Source organism: Myxine glutinosa, chromosome 14 (genome assembly GCF_964187855.1).
Source record: "Myxine glutinosa chromosome 14, kmMyxGlut1.1, whole genome shotgun sequence".
NCBI classification, from domain to species: Eukaryota; Metazoa; Chordata; class Myxini; order Myxiniformes; family Myxinidae; genus Myxine; species Myxine glutinosa.
The window spans coordinates 33,246,436-33,268,499 of record NC_136274.1 but is presented as its reverse complement, the minus strand read 5'-3'; the positions used below and the strand labels follow the sequence as shown (position 1 = coordinate 33,268,499).

Here is a 22,064-nt window from a genome sequence, read left to right as displayed (position 1 = left end):
CCCTCCTATGGCGAAAATTTCATGTCAATCGGACCAACGGTTGCCGAGAAAATGAATTTTTAAAATGCTGACACGGCACACACTTTACGTTACTGAAATGCAGACACGCACGTACGTACCTGAATGATTAACCCTTTCGCTTCGCGAGCGCAGGGTAATGAATCGATGTTTGAACTTATTCGATGTGAGAGACTCCAGTTCGTATGCCGAAGTCCTGGAAAACGTTATGACACAATTTTTGCAGCCTACTGTTGAACACGAGGGAGCATCGGCAAACACTCGGTTGTCCTGGGTCGACTTTGCCTGCCTTTTGGCGTCGAGGATGCTCAGACAAGCACCATTAATTTGACATATTTTGCTGACTGCTTTCAGCGGCCAGGGGTCAAATTGGAATATCGAGTTCCTTTTGAGTATTACCACGCAGACAGGATTCAACACATTGAGGGACCAATCAGCGGCTCTGTGCTTCACTATACATCCTTGTGGATGACCTTTGAATACGAATAGCTGCACTTAATACTTTGGGTGAATTGGAATTATTGTGTCCGCATTGTTATAGCACAGCAAACAGCGTACAACAATTTGCACAATTAAATTTCCACAATGGGATTTTCCACGATGGCCTCTCACAGACTTCTTCTTCTTTCGTATGCAGCACAGGACTGCAGGTAGCATCATTGGCTGAGGGCACGGCTGTGCCGCTGATGCAGTGCTCCCATTACCATACCAGCACACTGGTACTCATTTCGCCAATCTCAGAAGGATGACAAGCTGAGTCATCTCCACATGGTGTTAATTCAACGGCCAGCCGGGATTCAAACTCAGGACCCTAGGATCCCGAGCCAGCCCTCCCCCCCCCCCCCCCCACCCTATCCATTAAGCCAAACACTGTAGCGGCTGCCGCTGAGTTTTCACAATCGCCTTGCACCTATCAAGGACGCGGAGCGATCACCATGCCGGGCTCGTCCAGGACGCCCGGGCAGGCCCGCGCTCAACTTGCCAGGCCTCAGTCGGGACGCCCGGGCATGCCCGGGCATGCCCGGGCAGGCTCGCCCTCAACTTGCCAGGCCGCAGCCAGGACGCTGTGCCACGCCCCCTGGCGCCGGGCCTGGGCAAACCCCCTGGCGGAATAGATATATATTGCTGACGGATAAACGGAGATTCAGAGTGCCTGAGTGTTTGATTTCATTAAAGCAACTCGGATGAATTCTAGCTTTTTGTCGCGTCCATTCTTCCGATCGACGTGGGAGCCCCGGCTCCTTCATTGGTGACCTATCGACATGGACACGGCAGTCGCCCTTAAACTGCCTACCTTCTGGGAGGCTCACGCGGCGGTTTGGTTCGCACAGGCGGAGTCCCTGTTCGCCCTGCGAGGCATCACGGCCGACGACACCCGCTTCCACCATGTGGTAGCTGCGCTCGGGTCGGTTACCGCGGCCCGCGCCCTGAGCCTCCTCGAAAGCCCGCCAGCCGCTGACAAATACGGCGCGATTAAGAAGCTTCTCCTCGATGCTTTCGCCCTCCCATCGGCGGAACGCGCACGGCGCCTGCTCGATTTGCCTGAGCTCGGCGACACGCGCCCTTCCGAGCGCATGGACTACATGCTTTCACTGCTCGGCGAGCACTCTCCGGCATTCCTGTTCCGGGAGCTGTTCTTCCGTCAGCTGCCTAACCCGGTACGCCTCGCCCTGGCAAGCACGACGATCACAGATCCCCGGGCCCTTGCCAGAGAAGCCGACAAGATCTCCGCCGCAGGACAGCGCATCGCAGCGGCGACATGGGACCCACCGCCGTCCGACGCAACACCCAGGGCGCCCGAGCACCCGGCACGGTCGACGGCCGAACTGCCGACGCCATTGGCGGCCGCTCTACCGAGCCGACCACCTCCGGCACGACGACCGAGGCCTCCACCTGACCAAGCGTGGTGTTACTATCATGCCAGGTTCGGACAGAAGGCCCGGACATGCCGACCCCCGTGCACCTTCGGCAGGCCGGGAAACGGCCGGGCCGGCGTTCATTACCAGCCATGAGCGCCGGCCACACGGGCAACTTACTGTTCATCACGGATACAGCGTCCGGACGGCGCTTCCTGTGCGACACCGGCGCCCAACTGAGCGTCATACCCGCCTCTGACCAGGACAGGCAATCCGCGGTTTGCGGCCCCTCCTTAGTTGCGGCCAACGGATCGACTATCCGCACCTTCGGCCCGCGCAACGTCACCCTCTGCTTCGGCGGCCAACGCTTTGCTTGGACGTTTGTAACCGCCAACGTGCCCGTGGCTCTGCTAGGCGCCGACTTCCTCTGCGCACACGGACTGCTGGTGGACGTCCAACGGCGTCGTTTAATCAACGCTGAAACCTTCAGATCCCTGGTATGCACATTGAGCAGCTCCGCGCCGACCGAGCTGGCATGCACCGTCCCGGCGGCGAACGAGTTTGCTCGCCTGCTCACGGAGTTCCCGGCCCTCACGCGGCCGACGTTTTCGGCCGTCGCAGTACGGCATGGGATCGAGCACCACATACCAACCACGGGCCCGCCGGTCTACGCCAGGGCCCGCCGCCTCGACCCAGCCAAGCTCGCCGTAGCGAAGGCCGAATTCGACGCGTTGGAGCACCTCGGCATCGTGCGGCGCTCCGATAGCGCGTGGGCCTCGCCACTGCACATCGTGCCAAAGCCGGGGGGTGGATGGCGCCCGTGTGGCGACTACCGCCGTCTCAATGACGCTACCACCCCCGACAGGTACCCGATCCCGCATATCCAAGACTTCTCCGCCCGTCTGGCGGGACGGGTCATTTTTTCGAAAATTGACCTCATACGGGGATATCACCAGGTACCTGTCAGGGCGGCCGACGTCCCTAAAACGGCAGTCATCACGCCGTTCGGCTTATTCGAATTCTTGCGGATGCCGTTTGGTCTCAAGAACGCGGCTCAGGCGTTCCAGCGCTTGATGGACGGCGTGCTGCGTGACCTGCCGTTCCTTTTCGTTTACCTGGACGACATCCTCGTCGCCAGCACGTCCCGGGCCGAGCACCTCCTCCACCTCCGAACACTGTTCGAGCGCCTCAGCGAGCACGGCCTCATCGTCAACCCGGCCAAATGCCACTTCGGCACGACGGCCGTTGATTTTTTGGGCCATCACATCACCAAGAACGGGGCCGTGCCGCTGCCAACCAAGGTCGAGGCCATCACCACGTTCCCGCGTCCCCGCACCATAAAGGCCCTGCAGGAATTCCTGGGAATGGTGAATTTTTATTACCGCTTCGTGCCCCGCGCTGCTCAGCTCATGCGGCCCCTCTACGAAGCCCTCCGGGGCAAGCCGGCCAAGCACGACATCGCCTGGTCCGCAGCAATGGATGCGGCCTTCCAAGGCTCAAAGCGGGCCCTCGCCGACGCAACACTGCTCGCTCACCCGGTGCTCAACGCTCCCATCGCCCTCACCACGGATGCCTCCGACTACGCGGTGGGCGCCGTACATGAGCAATGGGTGAACGGGGTTTGGCAGCCACTCGCTTTTTTCAGCCGGCAGCTCCGGCCGAACGAGCTCAAATACAGCACGTTTGACCGGGAGCTCCTCGGTCTACACTTGGCCGTCCGCCATTTCCGCCACCTCCTGGAGGGCCGACCTTTCACGGCGTTCGTCGACCACAAGCCGTTGGTTTACGCCATGGCCAAGGTCACGGCGCCATGGTCGGCCCGCCAACAGCGCCACCTCTCCGCCGTGTCGGAGTTTACCACGGACATCCGGCACGTCGCCGGCAAAAACAACGCCGTGGCCGACTGTCTTTCCCGGGCCAGCGCGAACGCGGTCCACCTGGGCGTGGATTTTGCGCTTATGGCGGCGGACCAAACCACCGACACCACGGTGCAAGCCCTCCGGGCGGCGGACACGGGCCTCCGCCTGGCCGACATCCCCTGCGCGGACACTGTCCTGCTCTGCGACGTCTCCCAAGGCCAGCCTCGCCCCATCGTGCCCGTCGCCTGGCAACGCCGCATCTTCGCCTCCCTCCACGGCCTTTCCCACCCGGGCCGGAAAGCTTCCCAGAAGCTGGTGTCGGCGCGTTTCGTCTGGCACGGCCTTCGTCGGGACGTCCGCGATTGGACCAGCGCCTGCACGGCCTGCCAACGGGCCAAGGTCCACCGACACACCCAGGCCCCGCTGGCACCTTTCACCGTGCCCGAACGACGTTTCGACCACGTCAACGTGGATCTGGTGGGCCCCCTCCCCCCGTCACGGGGGTTCACACACCTGCTCACCATGGTGGACAGGACCACCAGGTGGCCGGAGGCCGTTCCCCTCGTCTCCACCACCACCGCCGACGTGGCGCAGGCTTTCATCGCCACCTGGGTCGCCCGCTTCGGCGCACCGGCGGACATCTCGTCAGACCGCGGTCCACAGTTCACCTCCGAGCTGTGGGGCGCGGTCGCCCGCAACCTGGGGGTCAAGCTCCACCGTACTACGGCCTACCACCCCCAAGCAAACGGGTTGTGCGAGCGATTCCACCGCTCCATGAAGGCCGCGCTCATGGCCGGCCTTCAAGACGTCGGGTGGGCCGACCGGCTGCCGTGGGTCCTTTTGGGCCTTTGCACGGCCCCCAAGGAGGACCTCCAGGCATCCACCGCCGAGCTTGTCTATGGCCAGGTGCTACGCGTCCCGGGCGAATTTGTGCCCGACGCTACCAGTCCCTGGTCCGCAGCTCACCAGCGCTCGGACCTCCAGGAGGCCGCCCGACGGTTTGCCCCCGTGCCAACATCCCACCACGGTGACCCCCAGTCCTACGTCCCCCCAGCACTCCGCACAGCGGAGTATGTTTTTGTGCGTCACGACGCACATCGGTGGCCACTCCAGCCGCCGTACGACGGGCCCTTCCGGGTGCTGCGACGGGACGACAAGTCGTTCGTCATCGACATCGGCGGCAGGTCGGACCGGATTGCTGTGGACCGCCTCAAGCCGGCGCACGTGGACGTCGACCACCCACCACGGGTGGCCCTTCCGCCGCGGCGAGGCCGCCCCCCGTCCACGGTGCCCCCCACTCGACCGCCCACCACCTCACCGGACCCCCTCCCACGACCCGCCAGGGGTCGCTTCGGCCGGGTCATCAGGACCCCCCTCAAATTGACCCTGCCGGTGCAAGTCGATTCTGGGGGGACGTGTGTAGCGGCTGCCGCTGAGTTTTCACAATCGCCTTGCACCTATCAAGGACGCGGAGCGATCACCATGCCGGGCTCGTCCAGGACGCCCGGGCAGGCCCGCGCTCAACTTGCCGGGCCTCAGTCGGGACGCCCGGGCATGCCCGGGCATGCCCGGGCAGGCTCGCCCTCAACTTGCCAGGCCGCAGCCAGGACGCTGTGCCACGCCCCCTGGCGCCGGGCCTGGGCAAACCCCCTGGCGGAATAGATATATATTGCTGACGGATAAACGGAGATTCAGAGTGCCTGAGTGTTTGATTTCATCAAAGCAACTCGGATGAATTCTAGCTTTTTGTCGCGTCCATTCTTCCGATCGACGTGGGAGCCCCGGCTCCTTCAACACCAGGCTTTCTCACGGACTAATTGAAGTATTTCAAAACCTGCCTGTGATTTGAGGATCGGAGCTGTTGGACTAAATAAGCTGCGAAATCTGGAGTGAAATTTGTAAATTTTAAGAAATTAGCGATTCTTATAACTAAGTGTATAAGCATATTTATTCAAGGAAGGTGTCATGCCTCCTGCTCTGTCATCTTAATTCATACCTCTGAAGGAACTGCGCTCCAACGCGAGTCGAAAGAATTGACGCGACCAAAGACGGAATTCGTCCGAGTTGCTTTATTGAAACAAAACAGCTCAGGTATTCTGACAAGCCCGTTTTTCGGGCAACAATATATATACACATTTATGTCGGGAAGTTTGCCCGGCAAAAGCTATACCGGGCATGCCCGGGTATCAAGGGCGAGCCTTGGAAAGGCAAGTCTGGACCTGCCCGGGCGTGTTTGGCTGCGGCCTGGCAAGTCGAGGCTGGGCGTGCCCGGGCGCTCTGGGCGAACACTTGAAAGGCGATAGCGGGCATGCCCGGACGCTCTGGGCGAGCCCTGAAAAGGCGATAGCGGGCATGCCCGGACGCTCTGGGCGAGCCCTGGAAAGGCGATAGCGGGCATGCCCGGACGCTCTGGGCGAGCCCTGGAAAGGCGATAGCGGGCATGCCCGGACGCTCTGGGCGAGCCCTGGAAAGGCGAGAGCGGGCATGCCCGGGAAAGACGAGACCGGGCGTGCCCGGGAGGTTCGGGCGTGCCCGGGAACAGTGAGTCCGGGCATGCCCGGGAGAGGCGCGTCTGGCCGTGTTCTGGCCGGTGCAAGGCGATTATGTACATCCAGCGGTAACCGCTACACACGCCCCTCCAGAATCGACCTGCACCGGCAGGGTCAATTTAAGGGGGGTCCGGATGACCCGGCCGAAGCGACCCCTGGAGGGTCGTGGGGAGGGGTCTGACGTGGTGGTGGGTGGTCGAGCGGGGGGAACTGTGGACGGGGGGCGGCCTCGCCGCGGAGGAAGGGCCAACCGTGGTGGTCGGTCGACGTCCATGTGCGCCGGTTTGAGGCGGTCCACAGAAATCCAGTCCGGCCGGCCGCCGAAGTCGACGATGAAAGACTTGTCGCCCCGTCGCAGGACCCGGAAGGGCCCGTCGTACGGCGGCCGGATTGGCCCCCGGTGCGCGTCATGACGCACAAAGACGTACTCCGCTGTGCGAAGCGCCGGGGGGACGTAGGACTGGGGGCCACCGTGGCGGGACGTCGGCACGGGGGCAAATCGTCGGGCGGCCTCCTGGAGGTCCGAGCGCTGGCGAGCGGCGGACCAGGGACTGGTAGCGTCAGGCACGAATTCGCCCGGGACGCGGAGTGGCTGGCCGTAGACGAGCTCGGCGGCGGACGCCTGGAGGTCTTCCTTGGGGGCCGTGCGAAGGCCCAAAAGGACCCACGGCAGCCGGTCGGCCCAACCGTCGTCCTGAAGGCCGGCCATGAGTGCGGCCTTCATGGAGCGGTGAAACCGCTCGCACAACCCATTGGCTTGGGGGTGGTAGGCCGTGGTGCGGTGCAGCGTGACCCCCAACGAACGGGCGACCGCGCCCCAAAGCTCAGACGTGAACTGTGGGCCGCGGTCGGACGAGATGTCCGCTGGTGCGCCGAAGCGCGCGACCCAGGTGGCGATGAACGCCTGCGCCACGTCGGCGGTGGTGGTGGAGGTGAGGGGCACGGCCTCCGGCCACCTGGTGGTCCTGTCCACCATGGTGAGCAGGTGGGTGAACCCCCGCGAGGGGGGCAGGGGACCCACCAGGTCCACGTGGACGTGGTCGAAACGCCGTTCAGGCACGGCGAAAGGTGCCAGCGGGGCCTGGGTGTGGCGGTGGACCTTGGCTCGCTGGCAGGCCGTGCAGGCGTTGGCCCAGTCGCGGATGTTTCGTCGAAGGCCGTGCCAGACGAAACGCGCCGACACCAGCTTCTGAGAAGCTTTCCGGCCCGGGTGAGAAAGGCCGTGGATGGAGGCGAAGATGCGGCGCTGCCAGGAAACGGGCACGATGGGGCGAGGCTGGCCCTGGGAGACGTCGCAGAGCAGGACGGTGCCCGCGAAGGGGATGTCGGCCAGGCGGAGGCCCGTGTCCGCCACGCGGAGTGCCTGCACCGAGGCGTCGGTGGTCTGGTCGGCCGCCATGAGCGTGAAGTCCACGCCGAGGTGGACCGCGTTCGCGCTGGCCCGCGAAAGGCAGTCGGCCACGGCGTTGTCTTTGCCGGCGACGTGCTGGATGTCCGTGGTGAACTCCGACACGGCGGAGAGGTGGCGCTGCTGGCGGGCCGACCACGGCTCCGTGACCTTAGCCATTGCGTAGACCAACGGCTTGTGGTCGACGAAAGCCGTGAACGGGCGGCCCTCCAGGAGGTGTCGGAAATGGCGAACGGCCAGGAATAGCCCGAGCAGCTCGCGGTCGAACGTGCTGTAGTTTAACTCGTTCGGCCGGAGTTGCCGGCTGAAAAAAGCGAGTGGCTGCCAAACCCCGTCCACCCATTGCTCATGGACGGCGCCCACCGCGTAGTTGGAGGCGTCCGTAGTGAGGGCGATGGGCGCGTTGAGCACCGGGTGAGCCAGCAGCGTTGCGTCGGCGAGGGCCCGTTTGGCACTGGCGAAGGCCGCGTCCATGGCCGCGGACCAAACAATGTCATGCTTGGCCGGCTTGCCCCGGAGGGCCTCGTAAAGGGGCCGCATGAGCTGAGCAGCGCGGGGCACTAATCGGTGATAAAAATTCACCATGCCGAGGAACTCTTGGAGGGCCTTGATGGAACGGGGACGCGGGAACGTGGTGATGGCCTCGACCTTGGTAGGCAGCGGCACGGCCCCGGTCTTGGTGATGCGGTGGCCCAAAAAGTCAACGGTCGTCGCGCCGAAGTGGCATTTGACCGGGTTGACAATTAAGCCGTGCTCGCTGAGGCGACCGAACAGTGTTCGGAGGTGGAGGAGGTGCTCGGCGCGGGACGTGCTGGCGACGAGGATGTCGTCCAGATAGACGAAAAGAAACGGCAGGTCGCGCAGCACGCCATCCATCAAGCGCTGGAACGCCTGGGCCGCGTTCTTGAGGCCAAACGGCATCCGCAAAAATTCGAACAGGCCGAACGGCGTGATGACGGCCGTCTTCGGGACGTCGGCCGCCCGGACAGGTACCTGGTGGTAGCCCCGTATCAGGTCAATTTTCGAAAAGATGACCCGTCCCGCCAAACGGGCGGAAAAGTCCTGAATATGCGGGATCGGGTACCTGTCGGGAGTGGTAGCGTCATTGAGACGGCGGTAGTCGCCACACGGGCGCCATCCACCCCCCCGGCTTTGGCACGATGTGCAGTGGCGAGGCCCACGCGCTATCGGAGCGCCGCACGATGCCGAGGTGCTCCAATGCGTCGAATTCGGCCTTTGCCACGGCGAGCTTGGCTGGGTCGAGGCGGCGGGCCCTGGCGTAGACCGGCGGGCCCGTAGTGGGTATGTGGTGCTCGATCCCGTGCCGCACCGCGACGGCCGAAAATGTCGGCCGCGTGAGGGCCGGGAATTCCACGAGCAGGCGAGCGAACTCGTTCATTGCCGGGAGGGCGCACGCCAGTTCGGTCGGCGCGGAGCTGCTCATTGTGCAAGCCAGGGAGCTGAAGGTCTCGGCGTGGACAAGGCGACGTCGTTTGACGTCGACCAGCAGCCCGTGCGCGCAGAGGAAGTCGGCGCCCAGCAAAGCCACGGGGACGCTGGCGGTAACAAAAGTCCATTGAAAGAGCTGGCTGCCGAAGCAGAGGGTGACGACGCCTGGGCCGAAAGTGCATATGGCCGAGCCATTAGCAGCGACCAAAGAGGGGCCGCAAACTGCGTCCAGCCTGTCCTGCTCGGAGGCGGGTATGACGCTCAGTTGGGCGCCGGTGTCGCACAGGAAACGCCGTCCAGACGCTTTGTCCCGAATAAACAGCAAGTTGCCCGAGTGGCCGGCGCTCATGGCTGGGAATGAACGCCGGCCCGGCCGTTTCCCGACCTGCCGAAAGTGCACGGGGGCCGGCACGTCCGAGCCTTGTGTCCGAACCTGGCGTGGTAATAACACCACGCCCGGTCAGGTGGAGGCCCCGGCCGTCGTGTCGGAAGCGGGCGGTGCGGCGTGGCGGCCGCCAGTTGCACCGGCAGTTCGACCTCCAACCGCGCAGGGCGCTCGGGCGTCGTGGGCGTCGCGTCGGACGGCGGCGGGCTCCAGGTAACCGCGCCGATGTGCTGGCCCGCCGAGGAGATCTTATCGGCTTCCCTGGCGAGGGCGCGGGAATCCGTGATCAACGTGCCAGCCAGGGCGAGGCGTACCGGGTTAGGCAGCTGACGGAGGAACAGCTCCCGGAACAGGAATGCCGGAGAGTGCTCGCCGAGCAACGAGAGCATATAGTCCATGCGCTCGGACGGGCGCGTGTCGCCGAGCTCGGGCAGGTCAAGCAGGCGCCGTGCGCGTGCTGCCGGTGAGAGGGCGAAAGCGCCGAGGAGGAGCGTCTTCAGCGCGTCGTATTTGTCAGCAGCCGGCGGGTGCTGGAGGAGGCTCAAGGCGCGGGCCGCGGTGGCGGGACCGAGCGCCGCCACAACATGGTGGAAGCGGGTGTCGTCCGCGGTGATGCCTCGCAGGGCGAACTGGGAGTCCGCCTGGGCGAACCAAACAGCCGCGTGAGCCTCCCAGAAGGTAGGCAGTTTAAGTGTCACTGCCGTATCCATGTCGGTAGGTCACCAATGAAGGAACTGCGCTCCAACGCGAGTCGAAAGAATTGACGCGACCAAAGACGGAATTCGTCCGAGTTGCTTTATTGAAACAAAACAGCTCAGGTATTCTGACAAGCCCGTTTATCGGGCAACAATATATATACACATTTTTGTCGGGAAGTTTGCCCGGCAAAAGCTATACCGGGCATGCCTGGGTATCAAGGGCGAGCCTTGGAAAGGCGAGTCTGGACCTGCCCGGGCGTGTTTGGCTGCGGCCTGGCAAGTCGAGGCTGGGCATGCCCGGGCGCTCTGGGCGAGCCCTGAAAAGGCGATAGCGGGCATGCCCGGATGCTCTGGGCGAGCCCTGGAAAGGCGATAGCGGGCATGCCCGGACGCTCTGGGCGAGCCCTGGAAAGGCGATAGCGGGCATGCCCGGGCGCTCTGGGCGAGCCCTGGAAAGGCGAGAGCGGGCATGCCCGGGAAAGACGAGACCGGGCGTGCCCGGGAGGTTCGGGCGTGCCCGGGAACAGTGAGTCCGGGCATGCCCGGGAGAGGCGCGTCTGGCCGTGTTCTGGCCGGTGCAAGGCGATTATGTACATCCAGCGGTAACCGCTACACCTCCATACTCTACTGGGACCTACGATACTTGTAGGAAACCTGAAGATTTGAACCTTCTGTTTTATAAATTCCTTCTCTACGACAGACTCAGAATGCGTCTATTTCATAGTATTGATTAGATGGGGATTGGCGTGTTCTCTTTCACTTTCTCTTTCTCTCTCTCTCTCTCCAGCCTTTCTCTCTGTCTTCACCCCTCCTGTTTCTTCCCTCCCTTATCACACTAAATGAATCCTCTCCTCTCCCTCCTCCCCCCTGTCTCTCTCTCCTACCTCTTTCTCTCTGCCCCCCTCTATGAAAGGGGGGCTGAGAGTCTAGAGGGAAGGGGTGGGGTGGGAGGATGGAGGGTATGGGGTGGGGTGGGAGGATGGAGGGTAAGGGGTGGGGTGGGAGGATGGAGGGTAAGGGGTGGGGTGGGAGGATGGAGGGTAAGGGGTGGGTGGGAGGAGTGAAGAGAAGGGATGGGGTGGAAGTCTGGAGGGAGGATGAGGTGGGAGGAGAGAGGAGAAGGGGTTGGAGTCTGGAGGGGCTGGAAGGAGGGAGAGAAAGGGGTGGTGTAAGAGGAGGCAGTGGATGGAGTGGGATTAGGGAAGGGTAGGGGTGGGAGGAGGGAACCTGCATTGCTGGGCTACGCTGGGTACCTTTGCTAGTGTACATATATATATATATATATATATATATATATATATATATATATATATATATATATATACAGTGAAACCTTGAATTATGAGTTTAATTCGTTCTGTGACCGAGCTCGTAACTCAATTTGCTCGTTTCTCAAATTAAATTTCCCCATTAAAATGAATTGAAATGCTATTAATCCGTTCCAGCCCGCCAAAAACCACACCAATTTTTTTTGAAATATACAGTATATATAAAAATATCTCACGCTTTATATTTCACGTGTATGCAACATACAAGTTGGCAGGATGGCCTGGACTGGAGGTACGCACACTTGACTCTAAACTGTCCAGCCTGGGTTTGAATCCCGACCCAGCTATAACCTGTCATGTCGGTGTTTCACAGGCAGGGTGATTCATCAATGTGTGTACCGCTAAACTGGGCGCCCCGTTTGTGTCCCATTAGTTGTTGGATGTTGAGGATCTCACCGTGTCTTCCACAAAGAGAAGGCGAGCTATTGCCGGCACTCTGAACAAGTTGTGGCCTGGCATGCTCTTCTCCTCTGCCGTTATATACGTCCTCCTCGGCATCTTTTTCCAGAAGAGCCCTGTCTCGTCACAGTTGAAGATTTGCTGGGGGATGTATCGTTCGGCTTCTATCAGTTCGGCAAATGTTGTAATAAAATCTTCAGCTGCCTTCACATCCGAGCTTGCTGCCTCACCATGCCTGACGACGGAGTGAATGCCGGTCCTCTTCTTAAAATTATCAAACCATCCCCGACTGGCTTTGAATGACTCTTCCGATGCCTCGTCCGTTGATGTTCCCGCCGTCTGCTGCACCAAATCCCAGTAAATGTCTCGGGCCTTCTCACACATGATGCTCTCGGTCACGGTATCTCCTGCGAGCTGCTTCTCCGTCAACCACACAAACAACAACTTCTCCATCTCTTCATGGACAGAGGTCCGGAGCTTTGAAATAATCTTAACGCCCTTGGCTGGCGTTACAGCCTTTATCGACTCCTTCTGCTTCAAAATCGTACATATCGTAGAAGTACTACGATCGTACTGCCTCGCCAAGTCGACAACACGCACACCTTGCTCATGTTTTTCGACGATTGCGTGTTTTATATCCAAGCACATCATCCTCTTCTTCTTCTCAGCACTGCCCTTGGCACTCAATTTCTTAGGACCCATGGTTAAAACTAAGAAATTTTCCAAAATAACAAAAATGCAAAAACAAAGTAGCAGCGATATACGGCAGAGATGCTTGCACGGCAAGATAACCACGTGACCTGAACGCTCGTTGGGCCACCTAGTGGCGGGTGGCGTAAGCTCGTAACTCAGATCTCGGCTCGCATCACAAAGCAAAAAACCGCCCGGGCGACGGCTCGTATCTCGGAAAACTCGTAAGTTGGTGCACTCGTAAGTCAAGGTTTCACTGTATGTATATATATATATATATATATATATATATATATATATATATATATATATATATATATATTGTTATGTCAGTAGGGTAGCGCAATATCTAGAGTCAGGTAGATCTGAATAGGTAACATGCTTCGACTGTCGCGATAGGGAATCTACCTTGTAATAAGTTCTGTGTAGTCCAGTTTGTCGGGTTAAGATGTATACCTGTGAACATACCAGGATGTTCGAGTGTTAGATAGGGTAGGGATTAAGATAAACCCCTGTGTGTCACACCTGGTAATCAAACCTTTGTCCCTTATGGCAATGCACTCATTTAGACACTTAGACAGGCCCTTAGCGCAACATTAAATTCCCTTCCCTGACGAGGACTTCGGAAAAGAACAGGCAAGAGGCCAGTTCAGGGCACCGCCGCATGGGCCGCAGCCAGCTACACCTCCGGCAGGCCTCGAGTAGCATGCGCTATGACCACGCTACAGGCCTGTGATTCGGTGGAAGGCACTGATTGGGTGGCGCGCCAAGGCTGACGTCACCGCCGCAAGGTTATATAGGGGCGCGCCGAACGACATTTTCCCTCTTGCATTTCAGCAGTTCGGTCTTGCACAGCCGGTTCTTCTTGCTTGCACAGCTTCCTCTGGCAGCTCGAACTCTCTTGCACACATCGTTCCCTGGCTGTCTTGTGCTCTCTGCGTTTTTCCTCTTGCTCTTGAGAGGTCCTGGTGGTCTTGGCTCGCCATCTGTCTGGAGCTTGGAGAGGTGCACAGACCTCGTGGTGTGCGACCGATTGGAGCTTGGAGCGAAGGACCTCGTGATGTGCGACCGATTGGAGCTTGGAGCGAGGCCTGGTGGCGCGCGAGCGGGGCCGAACAGAGCCGTGATCGGACAGCAGACAATACAAGACGACAGACGAGATAAGGCTGCACCCACACCCCACATTTACAAGTACACGACGTTTCTTTTTATTAATTATTCTTCCCTTGTTCGTTTCTGAAGTCGGTGTGTGGGATCCCAATTTAGGAATTAGATTTATCGTCGCGTTTCCCTGTCCCGATTCTTATTACAATAAACCCTTGTATTATTTTTCATTCCCCACAAATCTGGTTTTGTTCGAGTTCGTTCGCCTTCCACAGATACGCGCTTTTGCCGCAGCTTTCCACTTCCCTTCTTCTTCCCGCGCTACATAAGTAAAATCCGTGTTTGGTCGTCCCCTCCAGTAAAGCCGTTCCGGTCCATCTGCGAGCCCTGGTATTAACCGAAGGGTCCGCGCAACAATATATATACACATAATATCGCGTCGCCCAGTAATTAAGATCACCAGGGACAGATAACCGAACCAGCCTTAACTCCGAGGCGGCCTCCCGATGATGATGACTTATTTTTGGCATGCGTGGGAATGAAGGGATGCGAAAGATTAACTGAATGGAACACACGGGTTTATTCCGAAACCACGAACAAATAAACACGACAATAAAATGTGCACAATGGATGGAGTAATGAAAATAAATCGCGGACGGAAATAAGGGTTGATAAAAACTAATTCCTACTTCGAGGTACCTCACGTACTGATTCTAACACGCACACAGGGAAGATATAATAAAAATAAAATGTTCCTTGAGCCGGCCCTTAGCTTATCCCAATGGGTCTTTTCAGAGAGAGGTGGCAATGGCCAAGTCGAGGACTCCCGCGCCGGAGCGCACAAGATGGACGTGGCCGCAAGAGAAAACATAATCGAAGATTGCAGCAAAGGATTGTTCGAATGGTGGAGAAAGCACCTCGATCAACTGCCAAACAGAAGCAAAGCTGACTTTCAGACACAAGGTGCGACAGTTTCAACTCACACCATCTGTCGCCAACTCAATGAAAGGGGTTTCTATGGTAGGAGACCCAGGAGGATGCCACTGCTGAGAAAGCCCGACTGAAGTTTTTCCAAAACTACCTGAGCAAGCCAAAATCCTTCTGGGAGAATGTCCTGTGGACAGATGAGACCAAATTAGAGCTTTTTCGTAAAGCACATCATCTCTATGTTTACAGAAAACAAAATGAAGCCTTCAAAGAAAAGAACACCTTCCCTAGAGTCAAACATGGAGGAGGTTCAGTGATGTTTTGTGGTTACGGTGCTGCCTCTGGCACTGGGTGTCTTGAATGTGTGCATGGCATCATGAAATCAGGAGATTACCAAGGCATTTTGAAGCGCAATGTTCAACCCAGTGTCAGAAAAAGCTGGGTCTCCGTCAAAGGCCATGTGTCTTGCAACAGGACAATGACCCAAAAACACACTTCAAAAAGCACCCAAAAATGGTTCAAGATAAAACGATGGACTGTTCTGAAGTCGCCAGCAATGAGTCCATTTGTTCAAAGCACCCAAAATCCCATTGTTCACCTGTGGGGAGATCTGAAAACAGCAGCTGGGAGAAGGCACCCTTCAAATCTGGGAGAACTGGAGCAGTTTGCACAAGAAGAGCGGGCCGAACTGCCAGTAGAGAGGTGTCGGAAGCTCATTCATGGCTACAGGAAGTGCTTGACTGCAGTTATTTTGTCCAAAGTCTGTGCTACCTGTTACGTGCTCCTCCCCAAACCCTGGTCACGTTGTACCTCCGAGCCCCGAGAGGAGTCATGGCAGAAAGATGTGTTATTCTGTGTGTCAAAGATCAATGGTGAAACCACACCAATTGTTACCAACAAACAAGTATTGTATTAAGGTCACACAGGAATAACAGTACAATAACAATATTAATCAACTGTACAACAAATATATCATTCCTATGATGGTACCATCAGTTTCATACAATATAACTCACTGTGCTCCAAGTGAGAGAAAATAACATTCCCAATGTCTCTGTCCCAGCTTCAAACCAAAGTCGATCCACGCTCCAGTGATCGTCAGAACGATGTTGTATCGAGACCAGAATCCCACTCGGTTGACAGTCACACTGCCAAAGATCGGCAAAAGTGTCCTCAAGAGGCGGCTGGGAAATCACACCTTCGGGTATGGACGTTCAACGGCTCCCAATCGGCGAACCGCAAATTCACACTCAAAATCCACGTTACACACACACACACACCAGGTTAACGTCTGGATGCGGTGAAATGGTTGAAGTGAGGAGAAAAACCTGGAGCGTTGCGAAAATCCAGCGCGAGGCAAAATGGCCAACGGTCCGTTCTCGAGACGTAACGGCACTCCAATGATTCTCTTCGGAATCAACCGCAAAACCTGTCACGCAGGTTTAACTGTCACAGCGATAACAACTGTCGCAGGAATCCCTTTCCCAGGAAACCCCAAAGTTTGCTCGTGACCCCCGTTCGCCAGCATTTGCTCCAGACCTCCAAACAGCTCGGCTCCTTCTCCGACCCCACTCGCTCCGCCTCTTTTTCCTCTTCTTCTTCCTCTTCTTTTTCGTCTGGTTCCCGATCCGGTTTCCAGTTTCTTTTAAAACACAAACTTTTTTTACCTTTTGAAAACAGTAATCTCTATTTCACTTAAACGATAACAATAATAGTACATGGAACCAAAAATGTTTACAGTGGATGAAAACCACAACAACGGAAGTGACTAATCCGTAACATACCAAATATTAAGTCTCGGGTGTCAATAATTTTGCGAATGCCATTTCTTTATATTTTCTGATTTAAAAGGATATATTTAAGTTCTGAATCAAAAACAAAGGTTCTGTAATATTAACAGTGAAATGAAGAATTGTGGAGACCAAATACTTTTGTCAATTTCAACTTCTTTTTAGAGAAAATTGTGAGTTATTTGAAAAAAGTGAAAGGGTGTCAATATTTTTGGCCACGACTGTGTATGCATGTGTATATGTGGTCTTTGTGGGATTAATAATGGTCTACTATCTTACAAAAATAACAAAACACCGGTCAGATAACGTGCTGAGGAATGCAAGTACGTTATTTTATGTGTTCTGTTCTTTTTGTAAGATATTAGGCCATTATTAATTCCATTGCAGACCATTATTAATCCCACAAAGGCCCCAATAATTGAGTGGTAATCCAGAGAACAGCAACATTCACAAGCCTATAGTACTTGTATTTCTACCCCCATTAATCCACCCCAAATCCACCTTCAAATCCCCTGTTTGCTTTCCTGAAATTCCCTGTAGTATTCATCTTGTTTATCCCATGTACATCTTGTTTATCCCATGTACATCTTCTTTATCCCATGTACATCTTGTTTATCCCATGTACATCTTGTTTATCCTATGTACCCACCACAGCCCTCTCTCTTCCACAGACCTCCTGATGTCCCTGTTCCCTACTGTTGTTGTCCTTCCTCTGTCATCCCTCTTGTCTCCTGCTCCTTCTGTGATATCTTCTACGTGGTAGCTCATATTTAAACGAGCCTCGACTCTTTAAACAAAAAAACCCACCACAATGAAAGAATCACTTCAAAGCAAAAATTTGGAGGCAGTCACAGTTCAGTGAAGTAAAAGTCTTCATGAGTTTACAGAGGGTAAAGTTACCATGGAATGAAACAAATGCCTTCACTGAGGGTTTATATCATATTTTGGTATGCTTTTACAATTCATAATGACATCATCTTTCAACTAACAGCTTGCTCACGTCCTCCACTCATGCAGTCAGTGTGTAGCTATCAATGGAATCCTCATCTCCCTGATGTCAACTGGACTATTAAACAGTACTGATGTCACCTGATGGACAGGTCAGCAGGAACTACTGTACTGTTCTCACTGGATGGACCAGTAATTTTTTTTTTAAGTTGGTAAAACCTATTGTAATACATACATGGCTGAGCTCAGCACTTGCTGGCAGATCGCAGAAAGAGCAGAGCTTTGCCAGGCACTCCCAGCTGTAGCTTCTCAGGTCTTCTACCTTCAGTTTTCCAGACTGCAGCGACCGCAAGAGAGTTGCACAATCACCTTCATCTTCTCCTATGTAACAGATGCAGCAATAATAAATTGAGTTGTAGTTTTTTTTAAAATGAAAAGAAGAGAAGCTGCTGGGAAGTTATCAAGCAGCAAAGCAATGAGTTTTAGCAAGTGCACATTAAAATGCCATAAGAGTATATACCAGGTGACGAGTGTATCCCCAGCTTCTCATTGTGCCTCTCAGCTCTGACTGACATTGGTGCCCGAGCGAGAGGTGGCAAGAACGGGGCCACAATAGGTGCATCAAAGTGTGTAACAGCAATGGATGTTGGAAAAAATGCCTGCTCAATGGCAACGGACTCCATCGTATGCCAGAAATCTTCAGGGTTTACTTCACTTGAGCCAAACTCAATTGAAGAATTGTTGTCTGGCCAAGTGAACTATTGGGGGAGGGAAGAGGAAAAGAGAGACCGACAAAGACAGAGAGAGCAAAGAATTAACAACCACAAGTTGAAGGAGGGTGGTGTTCAAGTTAAAAGAGAGAAAGTAAGGGTGACGTGTGACGGAGATGTGAGTGGTGAAGGATTTGGAGGAAGGGGAGGGGGGAGGGAAGGGTAAGTGATTTATCTTTTACCATGTAGTTATTGTAACGTGGAACTTTGTGTCTGGTGTCAACTCAGAGGTCAATGGAGTTTAAGACATACGCAAGTTTAACGGCTGATGATTACTGGAAAGCCTCTGAAATCTCACCTCTACTGACTGCAAGGACAGGCAGCAACTTGGGTTCCTCTTTCCAATCTCAACTTTAGGAGCAATTCCACATACACCACACACCATGTCATTGTAATCACGAACAGTCAAGCACTCAAAGGCCCAGTATCCATTTGTCATAGTTTCTGCCAAATGTTCTCGTTTCTGTGCTGTAAGGTTAGCACCTGGTGTGGAAGATGGAGGTGGGTGCAAAGGAAAGGTAGTGATTAAATATTAAGGCATTGAGAGGATAATTTTAAAAGAAATCTTTCAACTTTTTCAGGCATCCTATAGAATCCAAATTAAGGCAAGGTCCATCTATTACTCAAAAACTCAGTATCAATCTCTCACATATGATGGGGAGTGTGTGTGTTTCATTGTTATCTTCATAATTCGGGTTTCAGAAGGTGGAACTGAGTCCTCCGAGGACTCGAAGTATTCATCCACGCTTATGTGAAGGATCGTGATTCATGGGCTAAGTTGTGAGGTTGTGTTCTCAGAGTTTTGTTCAGATGGTTCTTTTCAGGATTGTTTCTGAGCCCCGTAAAGCCTCCAACTTTAGTTTGTTTGTGCTAATGTTCCCAGGGATGGTTTATGCTTTATGGGATCTTTTTGATGTTCTCCTTTATCATTCCCATTGCTCTAATTATGACGGGTACAATTGTGGCGTTCTTGAGCTTCTGGTATCTTTTCACTTCATTCTTGAGGTCTTGATATTTGGTCATTTTCTTGATTTCCATGTTATTTAGACCAAAACCATTGGGTATTGAAACCTCAATTAGCAATGCCATATTTTCCTTTTTGTATCTGAGTACTATGATCGCTGTGCTTGGTTTTCTATGTTCACACTGGATGGGATCATCAGGTTGTACGTGAGCATTATGTCCTCGTTTTCAATGATTGTTTTTGCTTAATGTTTCCATGAGTTTTTTTGTAACTGGGATATTGAAATTTCTGCAGATATGCCAGTTCATTACTCTACATACTTTGTTGTGTCTTTGGGTGTACAGCTGCCCTGACATTAGTTTTTTACATCCCAATGGGAGTTGGTGTTGGGCTAGCATCCCAAAACCCTGGTGTTGGGCTAGCGGCTAGGGTGCCGGCTTAGGATTCTAGGATCCTGGGTTCGAATCCCGGTCGATCACTGAATTAACGCCAGGGGGGTTGACTCAGCCTGTCATCCTTCCGAGGTCGGCTAATTGAGTACCAGTTCACTGGTAATTCCCTGTTTGTCGTTAAAGGCGGCAAAAAGGGTTGGCGTCAGGAAGGGCATCCGGCCGTAAAACATTGCTTCAAAAAGGGGACCGAAAAACAACAACCACGGTTCCCGAAAAAGGCCAACCCCCGCTTTGCGGGGAAAAATGGCCTCTAAAGGTGGTTATTTTATATATTATAATGGGAGTTGACTCATGCTTTCTGTTTCCACCTTGCAGAACCTACACTTGTCCGGTTAACTCAGTCCTGCCATCTTATTGTCCTTGGTGTTGGGCATTTATAATAATTTGTTCTCCATCCCAGTTGAGCTGACATCTTCTTAGCCATTCCAATAATCCTTCTTTGTCTATTCCCAATCTGTCCAACTCTTTTTAATATTGCCCTGCTTTTTGTGTTTCTCTCAGTTGTCACTATATATCTGTTGATATTTCATTTTGTATTTTTCTTTTGTCTTTTTTGCAATCGTTGGGATTGCATTTGTTGCTGTTTCGGTTTGGTGCGCGACACCTTCTATTCGCATCTGATTTTGGAAGTTTGTTGCAAGGTGAGTGAGAGATACCTTTTCTAGTTTGTTGTGTTTATACTTGTATACAAATTGTAATCAGTAGTCTGTTGAGCATTTCACATACTCTGCTAATCCTACAGTTGCCACTCTGCTTAATTGAGTTCATCAGGCCACCACCTCCTTCTTTCCTTGGCAACTATATTCTGGGGATGCACTGATTCCTGGAGAATATTTTGTGGATAGTGAGGAGTTTCCTTGTTTCAATATCTAGTTTTTTGATATTGGCTTGTCGCCAGTTTACTATTCCGCAGCTGTATTAGAACATTGGTACTGCCAGTTGGTTTGTGGCTTTTATATTGTTTTTTTTTTGTGGAAAGGTATGTTTTCAGGATCAGCCTCGTTTTGAGCAGGTATTTTTTGGCAATTGATGCTTGGTTTTCTATTCCCTGTATTGTTGCATTTTGGTCGAATTTATGTTTTCCATTTACCTCGTACGAATGTGCACTTTGCACACTTATAACCACCTTTAGGTGCACTTTTCGAATTTATGTTTTCCATTTACCACGTACGAATAAGCACTTTGCACACTTATCTCGGCTAAATTCCATTTCAATGGTGTGGACAATTGGTTCATCATGTGTGTGTGTGTGCATGTGTTACATTCATATTCATATTCTTTCTTGTTGTCCACATAAAATAATGTAAACTAGAACGGCACTCAGTAGAGAGCATTCCCCTCCGCAGGTGAACAGTTTACGTTTTGTATCCTAGAGTAGACCAGAAAATCAAAATCATCCGTCCACAACTTTTTGAGATATCCTGCTATATATCGTTTTTGGCCCTATCTCCCAATGGTGAAGAATCACTTTAGAAATTCAACTAGCCAGATCTGGATCCGGATCTTCACCAAAATTGAATCGATTCTTCCTTGTCACACACTCAACCTGTCCACCAAGTTTCGTCCAAATCCATCCATAACTTTTTGAGATATCCTGCTATATGTTGGTTTTAGCCCTATCTCTCAATGGTGAAGAATCACTTAAAAAATTAAATAATTCTCATATCCGAATCAATATTCAGATCTTCACCAAAATTGAATCAAATCGTCCTTGTCAGACACCCAACCTCTCCACCAAGTTTCGTCCAAATCTGTCTACAACTTTTTGAGATATGCTGCTCTGAATCGTGTTTGGCCCTATCTCCCAATGGTGAAGAATCACTTAAAAATTCTAGTAGCCGGATCAGAATCCGCATCTTCACCAAAATCTAATCATTTCGTCGTTGTCACATACGCTACCACTCTGCCAAATTTCGTCCGAATCCGTCCACAACTTTTTAAGATATCTTGTTCAAAAACAGACAGACGGGGTGAAAACAACCTCCATCCACCTTTGGTGGCAGAGGTAATAATATAATTAAAGTTTGTTAATAGAATAAACGGTGTGATGGCACATTGGCTTGCCCGTGAGTTCTTGGCTGGTGAGCAGCAGGTCTGTGGCAAGCACACGAGGATTTTCACCGTCCTTGACTCCCTGTCTCAGCCTCAGCAGCAAATCAACTCCAACAATGAGCCGATTACCAACATTAAATAATCCTACGAACAGCATTTGTCTTTGTTTTTTAAAGAAAATCATTCTTAAAAGAAAAAGAATTGTTATGCATTTAAAAAAAACATTACTCTCTACAGAGAGAAAGGAAGGCAATCAGTACCGTTGTCAATGTCCTGATAAGTGTGCAAAGCAAGGCAGGTTGAATTCTGACACCTCATCGTGGATATAGAGACCTTCTTCAAACAACAGACTGTGAACAACCAACACTCTCCATCCCAATTCATCACCTCACTGTAAAAATCACAACAATCGGTACTC

The 22,064-nt window shown here is 53.7% G+C and overlaps 1 protein-coding gene across 7 annotated transcripts in view; it reads right to left on the bottom strand.

Moving 5' to 3' along the window:
- Positions 1–22,064, bottom strand: part of HMGXB3 (HMG-box containing 3) — a 121,324-nt gene that overhangs the window by 22,182 nt on the left and 77,078 nt on the right. For all 7 annotated transcript variants that reach the window (XR_010986955.2, XM_078768107.1, XM_068135503.2 and 4 more), the window contains exons 16-20: positions 21,907–22,037; positions 21,659–21,790; positions 18,477–18,661; positions 17,929–18,166; positions 17,644–17,789 (exon numbers count right to left, since the gene is read on the bottom strand). Coding sequence is in view for 6 of the 7 variants with exons in the window: in XM_078768107.1 (XP_078624233.1) it covers positions 17,644–17,789; positions 17,929–18,166; positions 18,477–18,661; positions 21,659–21,790; positions 21,907–22,037 (832 nt within the window). In the remaining variant the exon portion in view is untranslated. The remainder of the gene's footprint in view (positions 1–17,643; positions 17,790–17,928; positions 18,167–18,476; positions 18,662–21,658; positions 21,791–21,906; positions 22,038–22,064) is intronic.